This window comes from Dermacentor andersoni, chromosome 10, assembly GCF_023375885.2.
Source record: "Dermacentor andersoni chromosome 10, qqDerAnde1_hic_scaffold, whole genome shotgun sequence".
NCBI classification, from domain to species: domain Eukaryota; kingdom Metazoa; phylum Arthropoda; class Arachnida; order Ixodida; family Ixodidae; genus Dermacentor; species Dermacentor andersoni.
The window spans coordinates 24,060,846-24,080,377 of NC_092823.1; the positions used below are offsets into that span (position 1 = coordinate 24,060,846).

At 48.6% G+C, this 19,532-nt stretch overlaps 1 protein-coding gene across 4 annotated transcripts in view; it reads left to right on the top strand.

The window, feature by feature from the left end:
- Nucleotides 1-19,532, top strand: part of LOC129380054 (uncharacterized) — a 59,768-nt gene that overhangs the window by 21,752 nt on the left and 18,484 nt on the right. The window contains exon 2 of one of the 4 annotated variants that reach the window (XM_072285111.1): nucleotides 16,381-16,557. The exons of 1 other annotated variant lie outside the window; for it this stretch is intronic. In XM_072285111.1, coding sequence (XP_072141212.1) covers nucleotides 16,381-16,539 — 159 coding nt within the window. In that variant the 3' untranslated portion in view covers nucleotides 16,540-16,557. 2 more of the 4 variants (XM_055065281.2, XR_011890757.1) reach the window with 2 other exon arrangements.

Here is a 19,532-nt window from a genome sequence, read left to right on the forward strand (position 1 = left end):
AAAATGGATTTTAAATGAACCTTCACAAAAGTTCTTGTGTTCTTTTACAATAAAGAGAGGCCTGGTCCGGGATCCTTCCTTAGAACTGTGTGAACAAATACCTGTCAACAAAGGGCACATTGTTCTAGGTATTATACTTGACTATAGACTCACTTTCATTCCCCACATAAAATATCTTAAAGAAAAATGTCTAAAAACAATTAACTTAATGAAACTTCTATCCCAGACTACATGGGGTAGTGACATGAAATGTTTAATGACTATCTACAAGAGCCTAATTCTGTCTCGATTGAATTATGGTGCTGTAGTGTATAACTCTGCCGCCCCGAGAGCGCTAGAGATGCTAGATCCTGTTCACCATCTAGGTATCTGCTTAGCCACTGGCACTTTCAGAACAAGCCCGATTGAAAGCTTATATGCCGAATCGAATGAGTGGTCACTCCACCAGCAGAGATCATGGATCAGCTTTACATATTTCCTTTAAGTACACTGTAATCTTGAACATACATGTTTTAATAACGTTACCGATATGTCGTGTGCTACACTTTTCCGCAATCGTTCCTCTATAAGACAGCCTTTCTCGCTGCGTGTAAAGGAGCTCAGCGATGCAATGCATGTCCCACTCCTCGAGCATGGCTTAATGCACCTAACCAAGCTCTTACCTCCTTGGGAGTGGCAGGTGATAGAATGTGACGTATCCTTTCTAAAAGGTAGAAATCACGCTACAGAGGTCGAAAGCCGAATGCATGTCCTAGAACTTCAGTACAAGCACTCGTGCACAGAGTTCTACACAGACGCTTCCAAGTCACATGCCGGAGTGTCCTACGCGGTCGTTGGTCCATCCTTCTCGGAATCCGATCTACTACATCCAGGAACAAGTACCTTTACGGCTGAAGCCTCAGCACTATTGTCGGCAGTGAAGCCTATAAGCAAATCAAAACTCCAAAAATCAGTTATACATACGGACTCCCTAAGTGTTGTGAAGGCCTTCATGTCATTCTGTAAGCACAAAAAAACAGTAATTAATGGACTCTATTCTGTCCTGTGTAAAGCATATATATCTAACCAGCATGTGATTATATGCTGGGTGCCTGGCCATAGGGGCATCGAGGGTAAAGTTCTAGCGGACTAGATGGCCACATCTTCATCGCATGCTGTCAATTTCATCGCGTGCTGTTAATCCTACCGCTGCAGTCCCTGTCACAGACCTCCAGCCCGCCTTACGAAGGAAACTACGAAACCACTGGCAAGGCATGTGGGACGCAGAAATAAACTGCATGTGATAAAGCCACAGTTATGTTATTGGCCCTTTGCAAAAAAAATCACGGCGAACAGATGTCCTATTTTATCGTCTCAGAATAGGACACACAATTGGGACCCATCATTTTCTACTTACTGGAAATGAACCTCCAACCTGTGGTAGATGCGGGCAGAGGCTGACCGTCCTCCACGTCCTCCTGGAGTCTCGGGAAGCCGAATCAGAGAGAAACATTTTCCCTTAGCATACCGGCAACACATCCACCTTCATCCTGCAATGTTACTCGGCCCAGAACCACTCTCTGACACTAATGCAGTCCTAGGTTTCCTGAAGGATGTTGTGTTACATGTTATTAGCCCCACACATTCGTAGTGTCTCCTCTCTTCAGAGGATGGCGCTGTGATAGCTGTTTCATATAGCACATGCCTCTAGACCTTTGTGTTTTAAGGGCTCTGGCGAGGCAGTAGTGATCCAGGTAATTTTTTTCATCTCACATACTTTCTATATTGCATCATTCTTTCACGATGGCTTTTAATGCTTATAGAACGTGTCATTTGTCATCGACATAATCTTACAGATAGATTTTACGCACTCTAGATCGACTATTTTTAAGGCCCCTTTACAGCCATGTGACATCAACTTCACAGAACTCGTAAAACATTGCGAACTCATCACCACAGACCTGGCGCTCTTTGGCGATACCTCGCCCTTGCGCCAAGAAACACCATAGATTCATTCATTCATACATTCTAAAGGTGTGAAAAAGTTGCCGATTTATAACACACTCGCAAAATATATGTGCAGCGTCCGCCATTGGACAACAAGAGGACATCAATCTACAGTGACTCCATATCAGCTGTTAGGGCATTTGCCAAAGGAACCATATCCGAGCTGGCCCTAAGGATACTAGGAAGCAAGGAGATCAAGCCACACACATTGATCTGGTTTCCAGCCCACATGGGACAGATCGAGGGTGCCCCGCCCAACCTCAACGAGTCGGCACACGGAGCTGCGCGAGGGATCATCAACCGCGTAGCTACCGGGTAGCGTGACGCTGGGGGTACTGACAATCGGGACTCTCCTTCCACGTACACCGAAATTACTAAGCACTTTTACTTGGCTCGGAGGATCTACCCCCTCCCACATTGCAAACTCAATAGACCTCAGGCTATGACACTAAGGCTTCTACAGACGGGGGCTTACCCAAACCCCCTACTTCTTCACCAGGTGTACCCCGAAATTCAGACAACAAATGCATGCGCACTATGCAATGATTTAGCGAATTTACCTCACATGCTCTGGCGATGTCCCGCGTTACACAGCGATAAAAACAACACTTCTTCACGTTGGGATGCGGTCCTACACAGCCCCAACCTCGAAGAACAGTTATGGGCTGTCCAACGGGCCCGCGACGCGGCGGAGAGACTCGGCCTCTCTGTCCCGACGTGGGAGTGGCCCGCTGCGCGCTAGTGCGCGCCCTAAAGGACACTAATAAAGTTTTTCATCCATCCATCCATCCGCCGAAGAAGATCTATTAAATAAGAATTGAAAAACGCCGCAACGCAAGCACAGGAGTACTGCACAATGTGAAAGATTCTTATGAATAAACAGAGCCGTTTAATCCTGAATGACACAATCTCGATAATTCAGCTAATACAGCACAGTACTCGGTGCGTGTCACTTAATGGAAGCCAGAATGTGGGAAATATAAAGAAGTTTCGCCCGAAGGCTACTTTCTCAGTTAGAACTGAATATCGTTTTCACAGCTTGCAAAACACCTTGACAGAAGGAGACTGCTGTATACTGCTTTGTGAGTTGTTACCATCACACACATAACTACCTTGTCTACAAATAACTGTCAAAGCGGCTCAGTTTAAGACCAGCTCGCTGCAGAAGTCCCAGTCCATGTGCTCACCAACGAGGTCCTTTCAGGTTTCAAGGTCAAGCATGGAGGCGAAATGCGAGAAGACCCGTGTACTTAAATTTAGGTGCGCGTTAAAGAACCCCAAGTGGTCGAAATTTGCGGAGTCCTCGACTACGGCGTGCCTCATAATCGGAAAGTGGTTTTGGCACGGTAAACCCCATAATTGAATTTAATTTCAAGATCAAGAAAGCAAAGCATACAAAATGCGGTGTGCTGAAATATACGTTGTGCTGTTGCAAAAACACTAAAGTTCAGTTTTGCCGGCTACTCAGAAACAAAGTGAAGTACCAGACCCAGACTTCAAAACATGAAAAAAAGCTGAAATGTACGATCAATATATGAGCTGAGCGTGGCCGCACTCCAAAGATCTTAAACGTTCTTTTTGAATGAATGAATGAATGAATGAATGATTTCTGCGGTTTTACGCGCCAGAACCGCGATTTGATTATGAGGTGCGCTGTAGTGGGGCATTGCCTATTCATTTTAACCACCACGGCATCTTTAACGTGTACCCAATGCATTGAAGAAGAAGAAGAACGTAAACTTTATTTTCTAATCAATGAGATTTGAGTCCGGCGTCGTTTTAGTGGGTCTCCGCACCTGCCGCGGGCGCGGTTCCGAGACCTTGTCTCGAAGCGGCTTCCTCGGCTCGCTGGACGGCCGAGCTGTGCTGTCAGGTTCGAACTGAGCAGTGCGGTCTTGCGGCGCGAGCGGAGGCTGGCGGTGGAAGAGACGGAGGGGTTGGCGCTGCCAGACTTCTTTGTTAGGTCCCGACACTCCCATAACATGGGACACGGGAGTTTTCGTATTTCGCGCCCATCGATATGTGGCCGGCGCGACCGGAATTCGATCCCGCGACCTCGTGCTTAGCAGAAACATTGTTTTTTCTGCCTTATTCTTGTAACAAGAAACATAGCTGCAGCCCCCCCCCCCCACCCCCGTGAGGGAAATGTCACACGTCCACCAATTAGGAAGGCACAGTTGCATGCCATGCAGCGGCTGCAGGCCGCCCCGTTCTTGCTGTATTACGGTGCGAGTCCCCCGGCCTCGATCGAGTATACGTGGTGTTAAGAATGGCCATATGGTGTGGCAACGTGCCAGCTTTCAGCCCGCTGCACGTGTTCCAAGCCCACCAGACGGGGCGCCCTTCGGAGAACTGCGAAGGGCCGGCAGACACGTGGTGCGCGATCAACTCAGGAAATTGGTACTTGGCCGAGCCATCCGGGACAAAGCAGAGTTCTACGAAGCCCTCTGACGGCGGCACTGAAAGGTGGGCGGTACCGAGAACTGTCCGGCCTTTTCACCTGTGTGTGAGTGCAACACGAACATTTCCGTCCACGGGGCCCTCGAACGTGTCAGCCTTTGTGTGTGTAGGCTCGAACGTGTGTGCCTTTGTGTGTGTGAGCCATACTGCGGGGCGGCGGAAAGTTTACAATGATTGGACGAACATTCCCGACCATTCGTGCTCCGTCCACGCCGAACGATGACGTCGAACTATGACGTCAAGCGGAGAGCTTATAAGCAGCGTTTGCCGGCTGCTAGAGCGTGGTCGTGTCGTGCTCGTTGTCGGGAGCTGAGTGCTCTTTGTCAGGCTAGAAATGCACTAGTGAGCTGTGTGCTCGTAAGTTGTTTGCTGTATGTTAGTCTTGCGGGCTCCATATGGGAGTCGCGCTAGACTGCCAATGTATCCGGCTTAAACTGTTAATATGTAAATAAATCCTGTTCACCGAGTTCCTGTCTACGACCTTCATCTCCTTCAAATGGTGGCGGCGGCGAGATAGTCCGACGACTCCTACATCTGGTTGACAACGGTAGGATCGTCCGACAAGTCTAATAACTGAATGGCAGCGGTGAGATCAGCCTACGGCTCCTAGACCAGCCTACGGCTTCTAGATCGGCCTTTCGATTCGGAGACAGCAACGGCAGCTGACGGACGTTGGCACATGGTGACCGACCGGCATCCTGATCAAGTTGGAGGCGACTTGAGATTGACCACCTCTTGCAACTGACTGGATACGGCGGGGAAGGACTGGTGATATGGTGCTGCTGCAGTGGGTAAGCGTTTGGTTTTGGCAGTAAGATTTACCAGGCTTCAATTTCTCTGTTTTTGATTTGATTCGCTGGGGATCTTTTACTTGTATTTTGATTTGCGTGGGTATCGCAGCAAGTATTGTGTGACAGCAGAGCCAAAGCTTAAAGTAGCGACCATGGTCCTAATGTGTTTGGCGAGGGCTGACCTGTTGTGGTTGTGTGAGGAGATAGAGGTAAACGTAGAGGAGGACTTGACGGAATCAGAAATTCGTAAGACAATTCTAGAAAGTAACAATGATTCGAAATTCATAGAACAAATGGGTAAACGAATTCTAAGAAAAAGGCAGGAACAGGAATCAATTAAGCAAGAATGCCAAGAGCGCGAGCGAAAACGCCAAGAGCGTGAGCAAAAATGGCAGGAGGTTGAAAAAGAAATTGCAGCAGTAAAGAAACAGATACAGGATTTGCAGCAGCTAAACGCAGGAAGTCAACAGCGGCTTGAGAAATCTGTAGGCTGGACGCAGCAAAAGTGTGAGGAAGTAGATTGCAGATTTTCGTCGAAAGCCGAGAAAAGTAGTAGTACCTGTGAGAGTAGCAGCACGTTCATAGGTGAACTCGAAGTGCTAGCAGCTAACGAAGCCTTAGTGGCAACAGAGGCCGTTAAAGGCCAGAGTGAGAGCGACGAGGTGCTGTGCCAACAGAGGACTGTAGACACAGCTAGGCCAGCTGCGAAGAAATTGGCACAGTTACCGCGCGTGTGCGTCGCATCTCATGGTAGCGAGGTACAGAATACTAAGGATTTGACAGACGCGAGCACCCATGTCAGGTCAGATCTGCGTGCAGAAGTGAAGTGCGAGCTGGACGATGCAGTTGAGAATAGTTCTCGGGGTGGCGAGCTCCGTAGCTCACGAGAGAACAGCTGCATTGTTCAGGGATCGGTGCGGCTCTCCGCCAGTCTAGATAGCCTAGAAATGGATGATTTCATTAGGAATCATTCGGACTGTGCGCGTGAGACAGCGCTCGAGACCGACGGGCTGTGTGTCGATGCACAGCGTGAGCTGGGCAATGCAGTAGAGGGCAGTTCGCAAGAGTGCGAGTTGCATAACTCGAGTAAAGCCTGCTGCATTGTGCCAGAGTCGGTTGAGCTGTCCGCCAGTCGAGGCAAAGTGAGAGTAGATTTAAATGTAAATCACTCAGACTGTGCGGGTAAGAGACCGATGCGGGCCGACGAGATGTGTAACGGCCAGCACGAGGCACGAGATGACGACATGAAAACGAGTGCAAAGAGAAAGCGCCGTAAAAAGAAGCGCGGTAGAGACCGAAAGACGGTGACTAATGTAGCGCCGCCAAAGACGGCGAGAGACCCAAAAGGGCAGGGCGCGAGGGAAAAGGTGCGGTCGTCACTGACGATGTTGACGCACCCAACACGTTCGAGCCACCGGTCAAAAGGAGACCGAGAAGCATGTTCTGCACGGACGCGGACAAAGGGCACGGGGCAGTTAAATTCCTCGTCCTTCCGTCGTTCTCTTCGAAGCTCAGCGTTCAGTACAAAGAAGCGCAAGGTGGCAGGACGAGATCAGGTGGAGAGTAGCGACGCGGTCAATCGAGTTTGTGAGGAAAGCGGGGCGCCAGGACGCAAATTGCCAGCAGACCGTAACGTCTTGGGGGAGCTGATAGTGAGTCAGCCCTTTTGTTGTTCCCCCGTAGCCAGAGTAGCTTTCGGACCGCGACCACCTCGAGTACGGCTCAAAAGTATGAGTCAGTTGTAAATGCTTGGAACGGGAGGCCAAGGGAGCTTCCGTGGAAGTAAAGCATGTTGTTTTGTTTTATTTTTGAGCACTCGGATAATTTTCGCGATTTACGTTTCTTTCAATATGTAAGGCATGAGCTCTGTTTATGTTTTGTTTCAGAAGCTCGAGATTTTTAAGACGCGTTTTAAGTAAACATGTAGTTTCGCGAGGTGTTCATTAATAAGTATATAGGCTTGCTTTTTTGTGTGTGTGAGTAACCTGAAGGTCAAGGTTATCGCTGAGAGGCCTATCGTAACGCGCGTGTGTGTTGTTTACCTTCTTTTTTTTAAGTGTTTGAATTTTCTAAGGTTAAGCGCGTAGATTTTCAGTAAGTGCACGATTTGCACTGAGAAGAGCTTTTAAGTCTATTAGCACGTGTCCTGTGTGAACGGAAGGAAGCAGAACGTTGATGACTGGGTTGCTCGTGTGTGTCGAGGGCAGCCGTATTCTGACTTCTCTGGTGCGCGTGCGAAGAGCTAGTTAGTAAAATACACATTTGTTCAAAGGTTCCTCTGTGTTGCGTAAGTTACGCAAGTGTGGTTGTTTGTTTAAGGAACGTGTCCTGTGTGGACTAAAGGAACAAATGTGAGTCAGCGTGATGAAAACTTTGTAGGATGCAAGCACGTGTTCGGAATAGGGACCACAAAGCTAGCGCGATTGTGATTGCGTACCTGTGGAGTTGGCCAGACTGTTCAGTGGCAACAGTACGTGAGATAAGTACGCCACTGCGATAGGGTAAGAACAGGCTGTTCGTGAAGTTAGGCTGCTTATGTTATGTTTGGGTATTGGTGTTTGAGAGCCTTGGGTTTAATTCTGCGTAAACCTTTACTCTTGTGCAGCACGACAGTCAGGTTTGGTCGAACTGAAAGGGGAACGTGAACGCTCGCTTTGGCGGCACGAAATTTTAGGGCAAAATTTGGGATTCCCAGTTGAGTGACTTGCATCGGAATTGTGATAGGAGGCCTGGTGGGTTAGCAGCTGATTCCGGGCATTTGAACGCTGAGCGGTATTGTGTTGCCGGGTCGGCTCTTCTGTGCCAGTTGTTGTAAGATGGTTGAAGGCATTCCAAGTACGCAGGGGTTGCAGAGAGCAAAGCCATCGTCTTGCTCGCCAGCCATTCTCTTCCTGCCCAGCGGTTGCCAGCACTGGCCAGGCGAGATTTTCCGGGCCATGGAGGAGCTGTTAAGAATGGCCGTACGGTGTGGCAACGTGCCAGCTTTCAGCCCGCTGCACGTGTTCCAAGCCCACCAGACGGGGCGCCCTTCGGAGAACTGCGAAGGGCCGGCAGCCACGTGGCGCGCGATCAACTCAGGAAATTGGTACTTGGCCGAGCCATCCGGGACAAAGCAGAGTTCTACGAAGCCCTCTGACTTCGGCACTGAAAGCTGGGCGGTACCGAGAACTATCCGGCCTTTTCATCTGTCTGTGAGTGCAACACGAACATTTCCGTCCACGGGGCCCTCGAACGTGTCAGCCTTTGTGTGTGTAGGCTCGAGCGTGTGTGCCTTTGTGTGTGTGAGCCATACTGCGGGGCGGCGGCAAGTTTACAATGATTGGACGAACATTCCCGACCATTCGTGCTCCGTCCACGCCGAACGATGACGTCGAACTATGACGTCAAGCGGAGAGCTTATAAGCAGCGTTTGCCGGCTGCTAGAGCGTGCTCGTGTCGTGCTCGTTGTCGGGAGCTGAGTGCTCTTTGTCAGGCTAGAAATGCACTAGTGAGCTGTGTGCTCGTAAGTTGTTTGCTGTATGTTAGTCTTGCGGGCTCCATATGGGAGTCGCGCTAGGCTGCCAATGTATGTCATGCTTTAAATGTAAATCCTGCAATTAAATCCTGCTCGCCTAGTTCTCCGTCAAGGTCCTCCCTTCAAGTATGACCGCTCCAAATCTAATAGTGGTGTTAAGGAGAGCCGGAAAGAGGGGGAGCAAGCGAGAGAAATGCGCGAGAGTGAAGGAATTTTTTTATTGGATAGCAAATATATGGACACTCCAGGCGCATTTTCGCTATCGGCGTTGCCTAGATGTTCTGTGCAAAGTCCGTGGGCAATAACACCATCGCCGCGCACTGTATGCTGTATGTGCGAGTAAAAGCACGCGAGGGGAGGCGACGATCGCGGCTCAATCTGGCGCGCTCAAGGTCAGAAAGCTAAGGGGAAACGCGCAGTCTTCTGGGGTGCGATTTTGCAGGAATTCTATTACTTTTTCCATGCCTTTTGCCGCCATCACTGAGCAGCCATTGGTCGAAAATGACCGGGCCGCGCCCATTTTGTCTGTCAATCACGCGACGTCAGGAACCCGCAAAACTGTAATCGTCATCGTGACGTTGACGCACTCATTATGCGGAGCAAAAGGCACGGATTTTCGGCACGGCCAGAGGCAGGGTCGTTTCCGAAGGCATAAAAAAAATGGCCGCCCCTCTGATCGCTATGGCCGTGGCTCTTCGCCGTCGCCGACGTGAACAGCGAGAGCCAGACGACGCGTTTGACATGCCGGATGACCATTTTCGACGGCGTTTTCGCCTCTCGAAGGGAACGGTGCGGTTGTTGTGCGAGGAACTGGCGGGGGAACTAGAAGCTGAGCGAGCGACGGGACTGTCGGTGGAGCGGAAAGTGTTGTGTGCGCTGCGCTTCTTTGCTACCGGGAGCTTCCAAGCGTCCGTTGGGAGCGAGGAGACGATCCGTGTGTCGCAGTCGACGGTGAGCGAGTGCGTGCGACGTGTGGCAGAGGCTGTCGTGAACGCAGGGTCCCGCAACAAGTGGGTCCATTTTCCAAAGACAGCCGAGGAAAAGGCAGCCGTGAAGGAGGGTTTCCTTCGGCGCGGCGTTATCCCCGGCGTCATCGGATGCGTAGACGGCAGCCTCATAGCCATTATCGCACCCAAGGGTGAGCGCAAGGCTGTGTTCATGTGCCGCAAGGGATACTACGCCCTCAACTGCATGTTCGTAAGTAAAACTCACGTTTTGTGCGATCCTTTTTGAAAGTTACGTTGCTCTTGCCAACGGGCACTTTTTCTGGTTTACGTTTTACCTCAGATCTGCGACGCGGACATGAAAATCTTGGCCTTGGACCCTATGCGACCGGGGTCGGACCACGACGCTTTTGTCTGGCGGACGACATGGTTGCGCCGGCGGTTCCAAGCGGGGCGCATCGTGAATGCCGGGGAATACCTCCTCGGTGAGAAAAAAACATTTTTTTTGGCGCAGTCACGCTTCAGCGGCGCAGAACGCCGTGTCCGCTCCAACCCAAACTTTTCACCAAACCACAAGAACATGAGTAATTCCGGAGTAAAAAAAGAAAATTAAGACATTGACTGCCACCATTGGCAATGTTCGAAGTGTTAAGTTACAAGCACATTATGTGTCTGCGAGGAGCTGACGAAAGCAACACGTATTAGTGCTTTCTGCACCCAGTGACTGCCAGAAGCAGAATGAACACACATTACTGCTACTACTGTCATTGATAGCACCAACAAGTGTTGATTTCTTGTTTGTGGCAGGCACCGAGTAGTGCACTTGTAAATTGGTTAAGAGTTTGTGTCGGGTATGGACGTGCTCAACTCATGCTTTTACTTGGGACTTGCAACCCTGAAGTCTACCTTTGTTGAATGATGCTGTAGCTTTCCTCAGTTGACAACTTGCCTCTCGTCAGCGGAGTACTCAATGTACTATTTCCATCTTTGTGCAGGTGACAGTGGCTACCCCTTGGAGCCGTGGCTCCTGACCCCGGTTCCTGGCCATCCTGCAGTGCACACAGCCGAGGGGCAGTACAACACAGCACATGCCGCCATGCGTTCCGTAGTGGAGAGGTGCATTGGGCTCTTAAAGAGCCGTTTCCGCTGTCTTCAGCGATATCGCACCCTCCTCTACGAGCCGGAACGTGCAGCCAACATTGTCGCGGCATGTGCTGTGTTACACAACCTTCGCCTTTCTGAAGGCGACGAGTCAGGCGATGACAGTGATGACGACAGCAGCAGCGGCAGTAGTAGTAGTGAGCTTGACAATAACGGCGACCCCATGCCACACAGTCTGCCCCGTAACACGGGCTCTAGAATGCACTACTTGAGAGGGCGGGCTGTTCGCGACAATGTCATTGGCATGTTTGGCGCAACCCGTGCGCAGCACATGCGTTATTTGAGGAGCGTGCGGCGGCAGCTGCGACGTCAACAGCAGCGTCAGCATCGCTGGGTGCATGCACACAGTTTTAGGTAATTGCATTGTGCATTTCATGCTGTGAAATTGCAGTTGATGTCTGCGTAATGCAAAGCATTCATGATTTGTTGAGAAATGTAAAAGTTGATAAAAAATTAAATTATGGGGTTTTACGTGCCAAAATCACTTTCCGATTATGAGGCACGCCGTAGTGGAGGGCTCCGGAAATTTCGACCACCTAGGGTTCTTTGACGTGCACCTAAATCTAAGTACACGGGTGTTTTCGCATTTCGCCCCCATCGAAATGCGGCCGCCGTGGCCGGGATTCGATCCCTCGTGCTCAGCAGCCTAACACCATAGCCACTGAGCAACCACGGTGGGTACATAAAAGTTGTGTAGTGAAGGGTTATGTAAAGCCTGCACTTATAGTAAGTAAAACAGTATCGTTAGAGGTGACATATGAGACTGAAAGCAAGCTAAAAATAAGTGCATGTTCAAAGTCTCTGCCACAATTTGCTTGTTGCTGCTGTCGTCATCTAGATGCATGTAGCCTGATTCTTACTCGTATCCCCTTACGCATTGATGGACATAAGCGCCTGTCTCCTCACTTTCTACTAGCACAGAGAAGCTCACAGAAGCCAAGATGTACAGTGCACGTCACACCTTCCGCTCCATGGAACGTGCTGTTGCACGCGCAGCTTCTAGGTCCTCCACCATTTTGTCTCGCAGCAACGGCAAAGTTCCTTTCGAGTGACGAAAATGCCGTCCAACTGGTCATCCGACATGTCAAACGCTGTGGCTCCCGCGAAGTGTGTGCACGCACGAGCAGTTGATAGATTTCAACAAAGTGACCTCACTTGTATATAGCAGAACTCGGCAATGTTAAACAGTAATATTTGTACAGTGCAAGCTAGCACTAGAAATGTGGTTGCGATGTGTAAATAAAAGCACTAGTGGAAAACTGCACCTTTCTGTATTTCAGCCTTCAACATACACTTGTTTATGCACACATCACATGCGACAGTCTATACATTGAAGAAGTGTGAGAATCATGAGTACTCAGTAGTAGAGACATTATGCAACATATCACAGACACGTTGGGATAAATATTGGATCACATTGTTCTTGCATCATAATATATCACACGTAACGGCATGCATCGTTTAAGAAAACTGTTGTACACTGCAGAAGTACACAGTAATAACAACTGGCTTAAACTGCACCAGAAACAGAAATGAGCAGGTGCTTAAATCACACGCCAACCGAATATTTATCACAGCGAAATGTATAGGTACATCACTACATGTGAAAGGAACATGCTGTTGTGGCGCTCTGAAACTGAAAGAGCCATAGCGCCACATTATGATATTCAGTAAGACAAACTGCATAAATATTACACACAAATTACACCACAAGGGCTAAAATACAATGTATCACAACCTGAAAGATAACTGAATGACAACAAAATGTTTGATAATGAGACAGATGTGCAAGAAAAGAGACATTCCAGCTCAGTAGGTAGTGACACAAACAAATATGCAACAAACAAAAATAAACATTACAAATGAAAAGGAGCATAGGCAAGGAATTTTCATAACTTGTTTCTTTTTTGCTTTGTACAGGTTGCTTTCGACATTATAGTAAGGCCTGAAAATTTCACCATTCGATGACAAGGATTAAATTGTAGAACACTTGCAGTGTGGCGTCGTGCTTAAATTGACATGACAATAACTAGGCACCTCAAAATTGCAGCGCCACAGTCGGAATGCCCGCACACACCAGGCCTACAGGCACTTTTGCAGGTGAGACTGATGGTGTGCACGCTCTTATGGCTGAAGTAAACCTTGAAGAAAAAATCCATGCTGCGAGGGCTATGCTACTTATGGTTGCATTAAAGGGTGACTTCAGCAATTATTTATTTGCAACCTAGCAATATTTGCCCTTCATATCATTAATACATCAGCAAATTTTAGGATAAGTTACAAATTCCTTGCCTATGCTACCTTTGCATCCTTTAATTATGTGGGGCCTGAGAGGGGGGAGGGGCTTGGCCACCACCATGTGCCAGAGCAGCCAGCAGCAGCTGAAGCAGGCGCTCGTTGGTCTCGTGCGACCGACGCGCCACTTCGAGGCGTTGCCGCTGCACTTCGATGCGCTGCGACTTAACTTCCCGCATTCCCGCCACCTCCTCACCGAGGTGCCGCAGGCTCTCCATGTGGGCCTCGTGGTGCTGCCGCAGGCTCTGCAGGTGGGCCTCATGGTGCTGTTAGCAAAGATGTGTAATTAGGTTAATTACAGAAGCTCAGTAACAAGGCCGTGTGTTGCATTCATCCCCATTTGCAGGCTGTTGTCTTGTCATTGTATATTCAAACACTGGAAATATCTTTCTGGCCCATCAAACTTGTGCCGTCGCATTCCATTAAGATGTGTTACATTGCTATACCTGCTTCCTTGAATTCAACGCCACTTTTTTTCTTTTTGCCACATAATTGCGTAGATATTTACACGTTATATCACGCGAATGTGTACAAGATATCACCACAGGACTACACGTATACGTTATGCTTGTTCACTGATTAATATAATTTTTAGAGAGGCCATATGCTCATCAATTTCATACGCAGAAAAATATACATCTGTGGCCTTACACATACCTGCCGGTTTAGCTCCAGCAGTTGTTGGCGGAAGCGGTTGTCCTCTTGAGCTCTGGCTTCCTCCAACTGGCTCTGGCGAACGTATGCGGCAGTAGCCGTCATCACAGCACCATCAAGTTCCTGCTGCCTGGGCTGTCTACGGGGTGCCCGTGGCTCTCGAGGGGTAGGCTGCGGCACCTGGGGGGTAGGCTGCGCCACCTGCGGGGTAGGCTGCGGCACCTGCGGGGTTGGCTGCGGCACCTGCGGGGTTGGCTGCGGCACCTGCGGGGTTGGCTGCGGCACCTGGGTGGTAGGCCGCGGCACCTGGGTGGTAGGCCGCAGCACCTGGGGCGTAGCCGGTGGCTCTTCATGCAAGGCAAAAGCAAAGACTGCTCATTCACTGTTATCCGACCTACACAGATTGATTGTCCTAACCAGTCACTTTGAAATGTCATTATAGCTGCATAGCTACAATAATGATACACAAAACAGGTAGTTAGAGCAAAAGATGCCACAGAAAGTTGCTGGTAGCAGTAACCCTTAAGAAGCACAAGGAATCTCTATTACAACATCATGTCATTTGTAGTCTTGCATTTCTCCTGCATGAATAAGAGCTGGATGTTGGACACAAAGGTAATAACAGCACAGTGACGTACTTTACTTCATCGCAAGATCATACAGCAACTGCAAACAACAATGCTACTACAAAAGCTAGGTCACTGCCTTACGTGTAAGGCCACTTCGCCCAGCAACAGCTGCAGAGCCCGACACCAAGAAAGCAGTTGTCGCTGGTGGATGTCTGCGGGAACCGCTGGGCCCTGCAGCTTCCTCTGAACTTGCCTCGTCCTGCAATCAGAGTAGTGTTCAGACATTGCGAGCAGTGTGTGCAATGCGCATCATGTACACAAGTTGCTGCTCAGAGTACATAACCTATATTGTCACTTGCACAAAAAAAAGGGCTTAAAAATTTTGCAATATTGTGTTACAATGTAATGCTGAAAATTTGTGAGGTCACAGCAGGTCACACAAACAACACTTTTTTAAATCCAATGTACGCACCTCGCTATCGGGGAAGTACTCAGGGGGGGAAACAAGGACCCCTCCTGTCCTCATAAGGACGTCGAGGACGCGGCCGTCCACGCCACCCACTTTGCCACCTCCAGTAGCCCTGCAAACACGGCAACAACGACAACGTGAAACTACGTTACTGTCAGCATCATTAGAAGCTCACCTCTTCTCGCTCGCGGCCCTGGCCGCTTCTTTTTTCGCTTTATGGGCCATCTTGGCCCAATGGTTGCGCCAAGGGCTGGTGGCCTTTACGGCTGGCCCCTGTGCGTTAAGCTCCGCCGCCACCTCCTCCCACAGTTCGTTTTTTCGAGCAGCAGTCATACGTGGCGAGAACTCTGTAGAAGCTCTCGCCAGGTATGGGTGCTGCTCGATGAACTGCACGAGAATAGCCGCCTGCTCTTTCGACACCCGCGGCCCTTTTGCTGCCATTTTCTCTTTGTCAACTTGGGAATTTCAGCCGGCCCGCAGCACAGTAAGAAATTTAGAGGCAAACATTCTGTCCATGCTAAGCGCCTGCATAAAGTGCTCACTACGACTTATTTCTGCCTTTTTATACCACTAATGTAAAAAAAAGGTGAAGTCACTACTCACATTTAATGTTGTAGCAGCTTCTTTCTCGGAGCGTATCAGTGCAGGAAGTATTACCGATGCAGCGATAACTTTGACGAAGCTATCGTTATGTCATGGCGGTGCCCTATGGAAAATGCCTTGACAGTTCTCGATCCACTATGTTGGAAAGTTTCACCTCGGGGGCTACGGATAATTCTTCTTGGCCCTTCCTAAAGAAGAAATTATCACACGTCAGACATGCAGCGAAAACCACACGACAATGCAAGCACTACACGAGCAATAGTTACTCACCTCAATCAGTATCTGACGGGGGCGTGGCCGCAATTACGGGCACGAAAGGGGCTGTCAGCTGTTCAGACAGACACGCTAGGGGCTGTCAGCTGTTCACAGGTAAACAAAGGCTGCCATTTTGCGAGCGCTCAACGGCATGGATTGGATGCACATCCGACTACTATTTGGCTACGACTTCAAAAATAGAGCACTTGCGTTTGCATTTCTTTGGACTGCGACAGCTTTTGCGTTGTAATGTAACAAAATGAATTTGCTTTACGCAGCATGGAAGTCCGCTTTTATTAAGTGCCATTTTACAAAACAAATTTGCTATACAGTCCCGGAAAAAGAGAAGAGAATACGAAAGAAACATCCGGCCAATGAAGGGAGCTTCTGATTGGACGATCCAAGAAAACGTCGTGCCTACGTATACACAATTTCCAAAATCGGTGACGTCACGCGACAAGGCATTGGCATGAAAAAAAGTCATTTCTACAAAATCGCACCCCTGTCGCGCGAAAGGCCGCGGGGTGATGGGAGGGAGGGGGGCCGCGTTGCTCTCTGCCAGCATCTTCGTATTTCGCGACGGCGCGCAAGGGTAACCGACGATCGCTGCTTAATCTGAGAGCACGAGAGCAGCATTCGTTGCACTAAGCCTCATGCGCAACTTTTCTTCGCTCCACAGATTTTCCTGATGCTGGCCCTTGCTTCACCTTTTGCGCCCATCCACATCTGCCCTGCCGTGGGCGTGTTCGTCGACGCTGTCCAAGACCGTCAAGAGCCCGTCACCCGCACGTGTGGTCTGCATTATCTTTCATCCTTCATGGATGCACCGCTAGACTGACACCACATCGCTTCCGGGGTGACGTCACCGGCTGATTTACCGCCCTTTCCCAGCCCCTTCAAAAGCAGCTTGCTGATGAACTACTCCTTCAGTGGGCATGAGAGCAGCATTCGTTGCATTGTGCCTCATGCGCAACTTTTCTTCCCTCCACAGGTGCGTAACAATTTGACCCTGTATGCTAAACGGAGTGATAATCGCTGACTATTGCTGCTCCCATGCCCACTTGTCTTATATGCTACTATGTGTGATTGTCTCGATGTGGCACTGTTGTTGCTGCAATGCGGTGACGTCGAGGAAAACCAGGTGCGTCCAAGGGTGCAGAAGTCGGCTCAAGATGACTCTGCCTCGAGAAGTCTTCCCGAATTCCAGTCTGATCAGATGAGTACCGTCTTATTAATGCTAAAAGACATAAAGAAGTCGACAGCCGAGCTTACTAAAGGCCAGTCCAAGCTGAAATCATCTATGAAGGATGTGAAAGCTAGCCAAAACGCAATTGAAGGCAAGCTCACCGGTATTTTCCGCCGTCTTGAATCACTTAAAATAAATCTGAAGCACTAGACATATTTTGCAATGATTGCACCATACTTCAAGAAAGCGCTGAGCGTTTGAAAAAGTAGCAGGGCACCATAGCCTCGCGGTTAGGCGACTTGGAAGATAGATCAAGGCGCAATAACTTGGTTTTTTACGGCATGCCCGATTGCCATGAGTCATGGCTGCAAACTGAACGGAAAACTCTGGATGCTCTTTGGTCAGTGATGGGAAATGCCTTACCACCAAACTCAGGTAAACGGGCGCGTCGAATCGGGACTTTTTCAAATACGAAGTGTCGCCCGGTTATGATGAAAATATCAAACTTCAAAATTAAGGACAGCATACTTTCGTCGCGCAGCCAGCTTGAAGGTAGTAACATTTCAGTATCTGAGGACTTCTCGCCTGCGACAAGGCTCGCTCAAAAAAAGCTTCTCGAATTTGGTAAAAACCAGCCTAATTTCCCCTCATTTAAACTACGTTTTAACAAGCTTTTGATTGAAAACAACGTTTCATGTATGACCCAACAAGTGACAGCGTTAAGCGAGTTAAAAGTAGTGTTCCAGATCACGCAAGCGCACCTGACAATCTGCGTCATCATCCTGCTACATAGCAATGCGCAAAGGGCAATGGCGTATCTTTAATACCAGAAGCCTCCGTGCTTGTTGCAAACGCTAGAAGTGTGTTTCGCGAACGCGAGGAACTTTAATCACTCATCGATAGCTGTAATGCTGGTATTATTGCATTAACGGAAACGTGGCTACAGTTCCATGTGCAAGATTGTGAAATCTTTGACTTGTCTAGATTTCGTATCTTCCTTTGCGATCCCACTGATCGCAAAGGCGGAGGCGTACTACTCGCTATTTCGAAATCCCTGCAATGTCATCAAGTCCACGTTCACTGTAACCTGGAAGTTGTGTGCGCATGCGTTGACATCCGTTACCGTAACATTACGATTGCTGTTTGCTACCGCGCTCCATCCTACTCATCTACTTTCACCGCTGCGCTTCACGATGTGCTTAACACCCTTACTTTGCGGTATCCTTCGAACCCCATTATATTTTGGGGGGATTTGAACTTCCCCAACATATGCTGGACTGCTGAACCTCCTCAATGTTATCCATTTTCTTCACAAAGTAACGACTTTCTTGATCTCTGAGCTTTGTTTTCCCTAACACGATTAGCATTAGAACCAACTAGGATCTGGGAAAGCGCTGCGAACCTCCTTGACTTAGTCTTATGCTCTCATGCTGACATAGTTACCCATGTTTCATGCTTACCGGGCTTAAGCGATCACCTCGGTCTTTTTTTCAACATATTAGTTCCTTTGGCGGGCGCTGTGTAGGGATGCGTTGCAGGCGCTCGTGTCTTGAAAGCCATTTGCCACGTAGCTAAAGTGCGCACCTGCGCGGACCTCATCTTCAAAGCGATCTGCGATGTTGGTGAGTGCGCGTAGCGCTGGTTGCTTCGTATGCGCTGTGCTTTCGACATTTTGTTCGTGCTGAAGGCAGACAACGGATACATTCATGAAGGTCAATTCGCTTGCAGCTGCCGCGATTCCTCTCCGAAATTTTCACAACGAGCTTCCGCGCTCATCGAGTGAGATGTTCACATGTTTACCTGTACCTGTGTGACATCGTGCTGGTTAATTTAGTTAAAACACGTTGACTGGCTAGTTGGTTTGAATCCATGATAGAATGTGTAAGCGCGACCGAACAAGGTCGTCGAAAGAAGCAGACACGCAATGACAGCGCTGTCTCTTTATGTCTGTTTCTTTCTACGTCCTCGTTTAGTCACGCTTACACATTCTATCATTGTTAATTAAGTTAGTAAGCGAATGTTTACAGTATTATACGGGCTATAAAACTACTATTCATACTTCGTACTGCTATATAGTAATTTGCTATCGCAATCGACGCTTCGCCTTTCGGGTGGAACTGCGAATTTCTATAACGCAAAGATAATCACCCCTTCATGTCCTTACCGGAAGCCCACCTTCCACAAGCGATGGGACTAAATGTTTAGTGCTACTGTTAACGCATCGGCAGTAGAGATAAGCCAGAGAGGCTTGTAGTATTTATTTATTTATTATTTCTTTATTCATCCTGTCGATCCTAACAGGCATCAAAACAGGAAGGGCCTGCATAGTTATCTTACAATGTAACAATAATAATTGGCGCAGTATTAAGATTACACATAATAGACATGCAATTAGCAAAGGCAAACAATATAGTAGGCAGAAAATTAACGTTAGACATTGTAATAATGTTACGAGGTAATCAAAAAGGAAGAAAATTTACAAATGTGAACAAAATGGTACACAATAACACATAGCAGCAAATTTAAGAATAACGAGGGGTAATGAGATAGTCTGTCAAATACCAATGGTAGTAGGCAATAATTACAGCAGGAAAAGAAGTAAACAATTTGCATAAAATAAACAATAGTACTCAGTAATGGCAAGT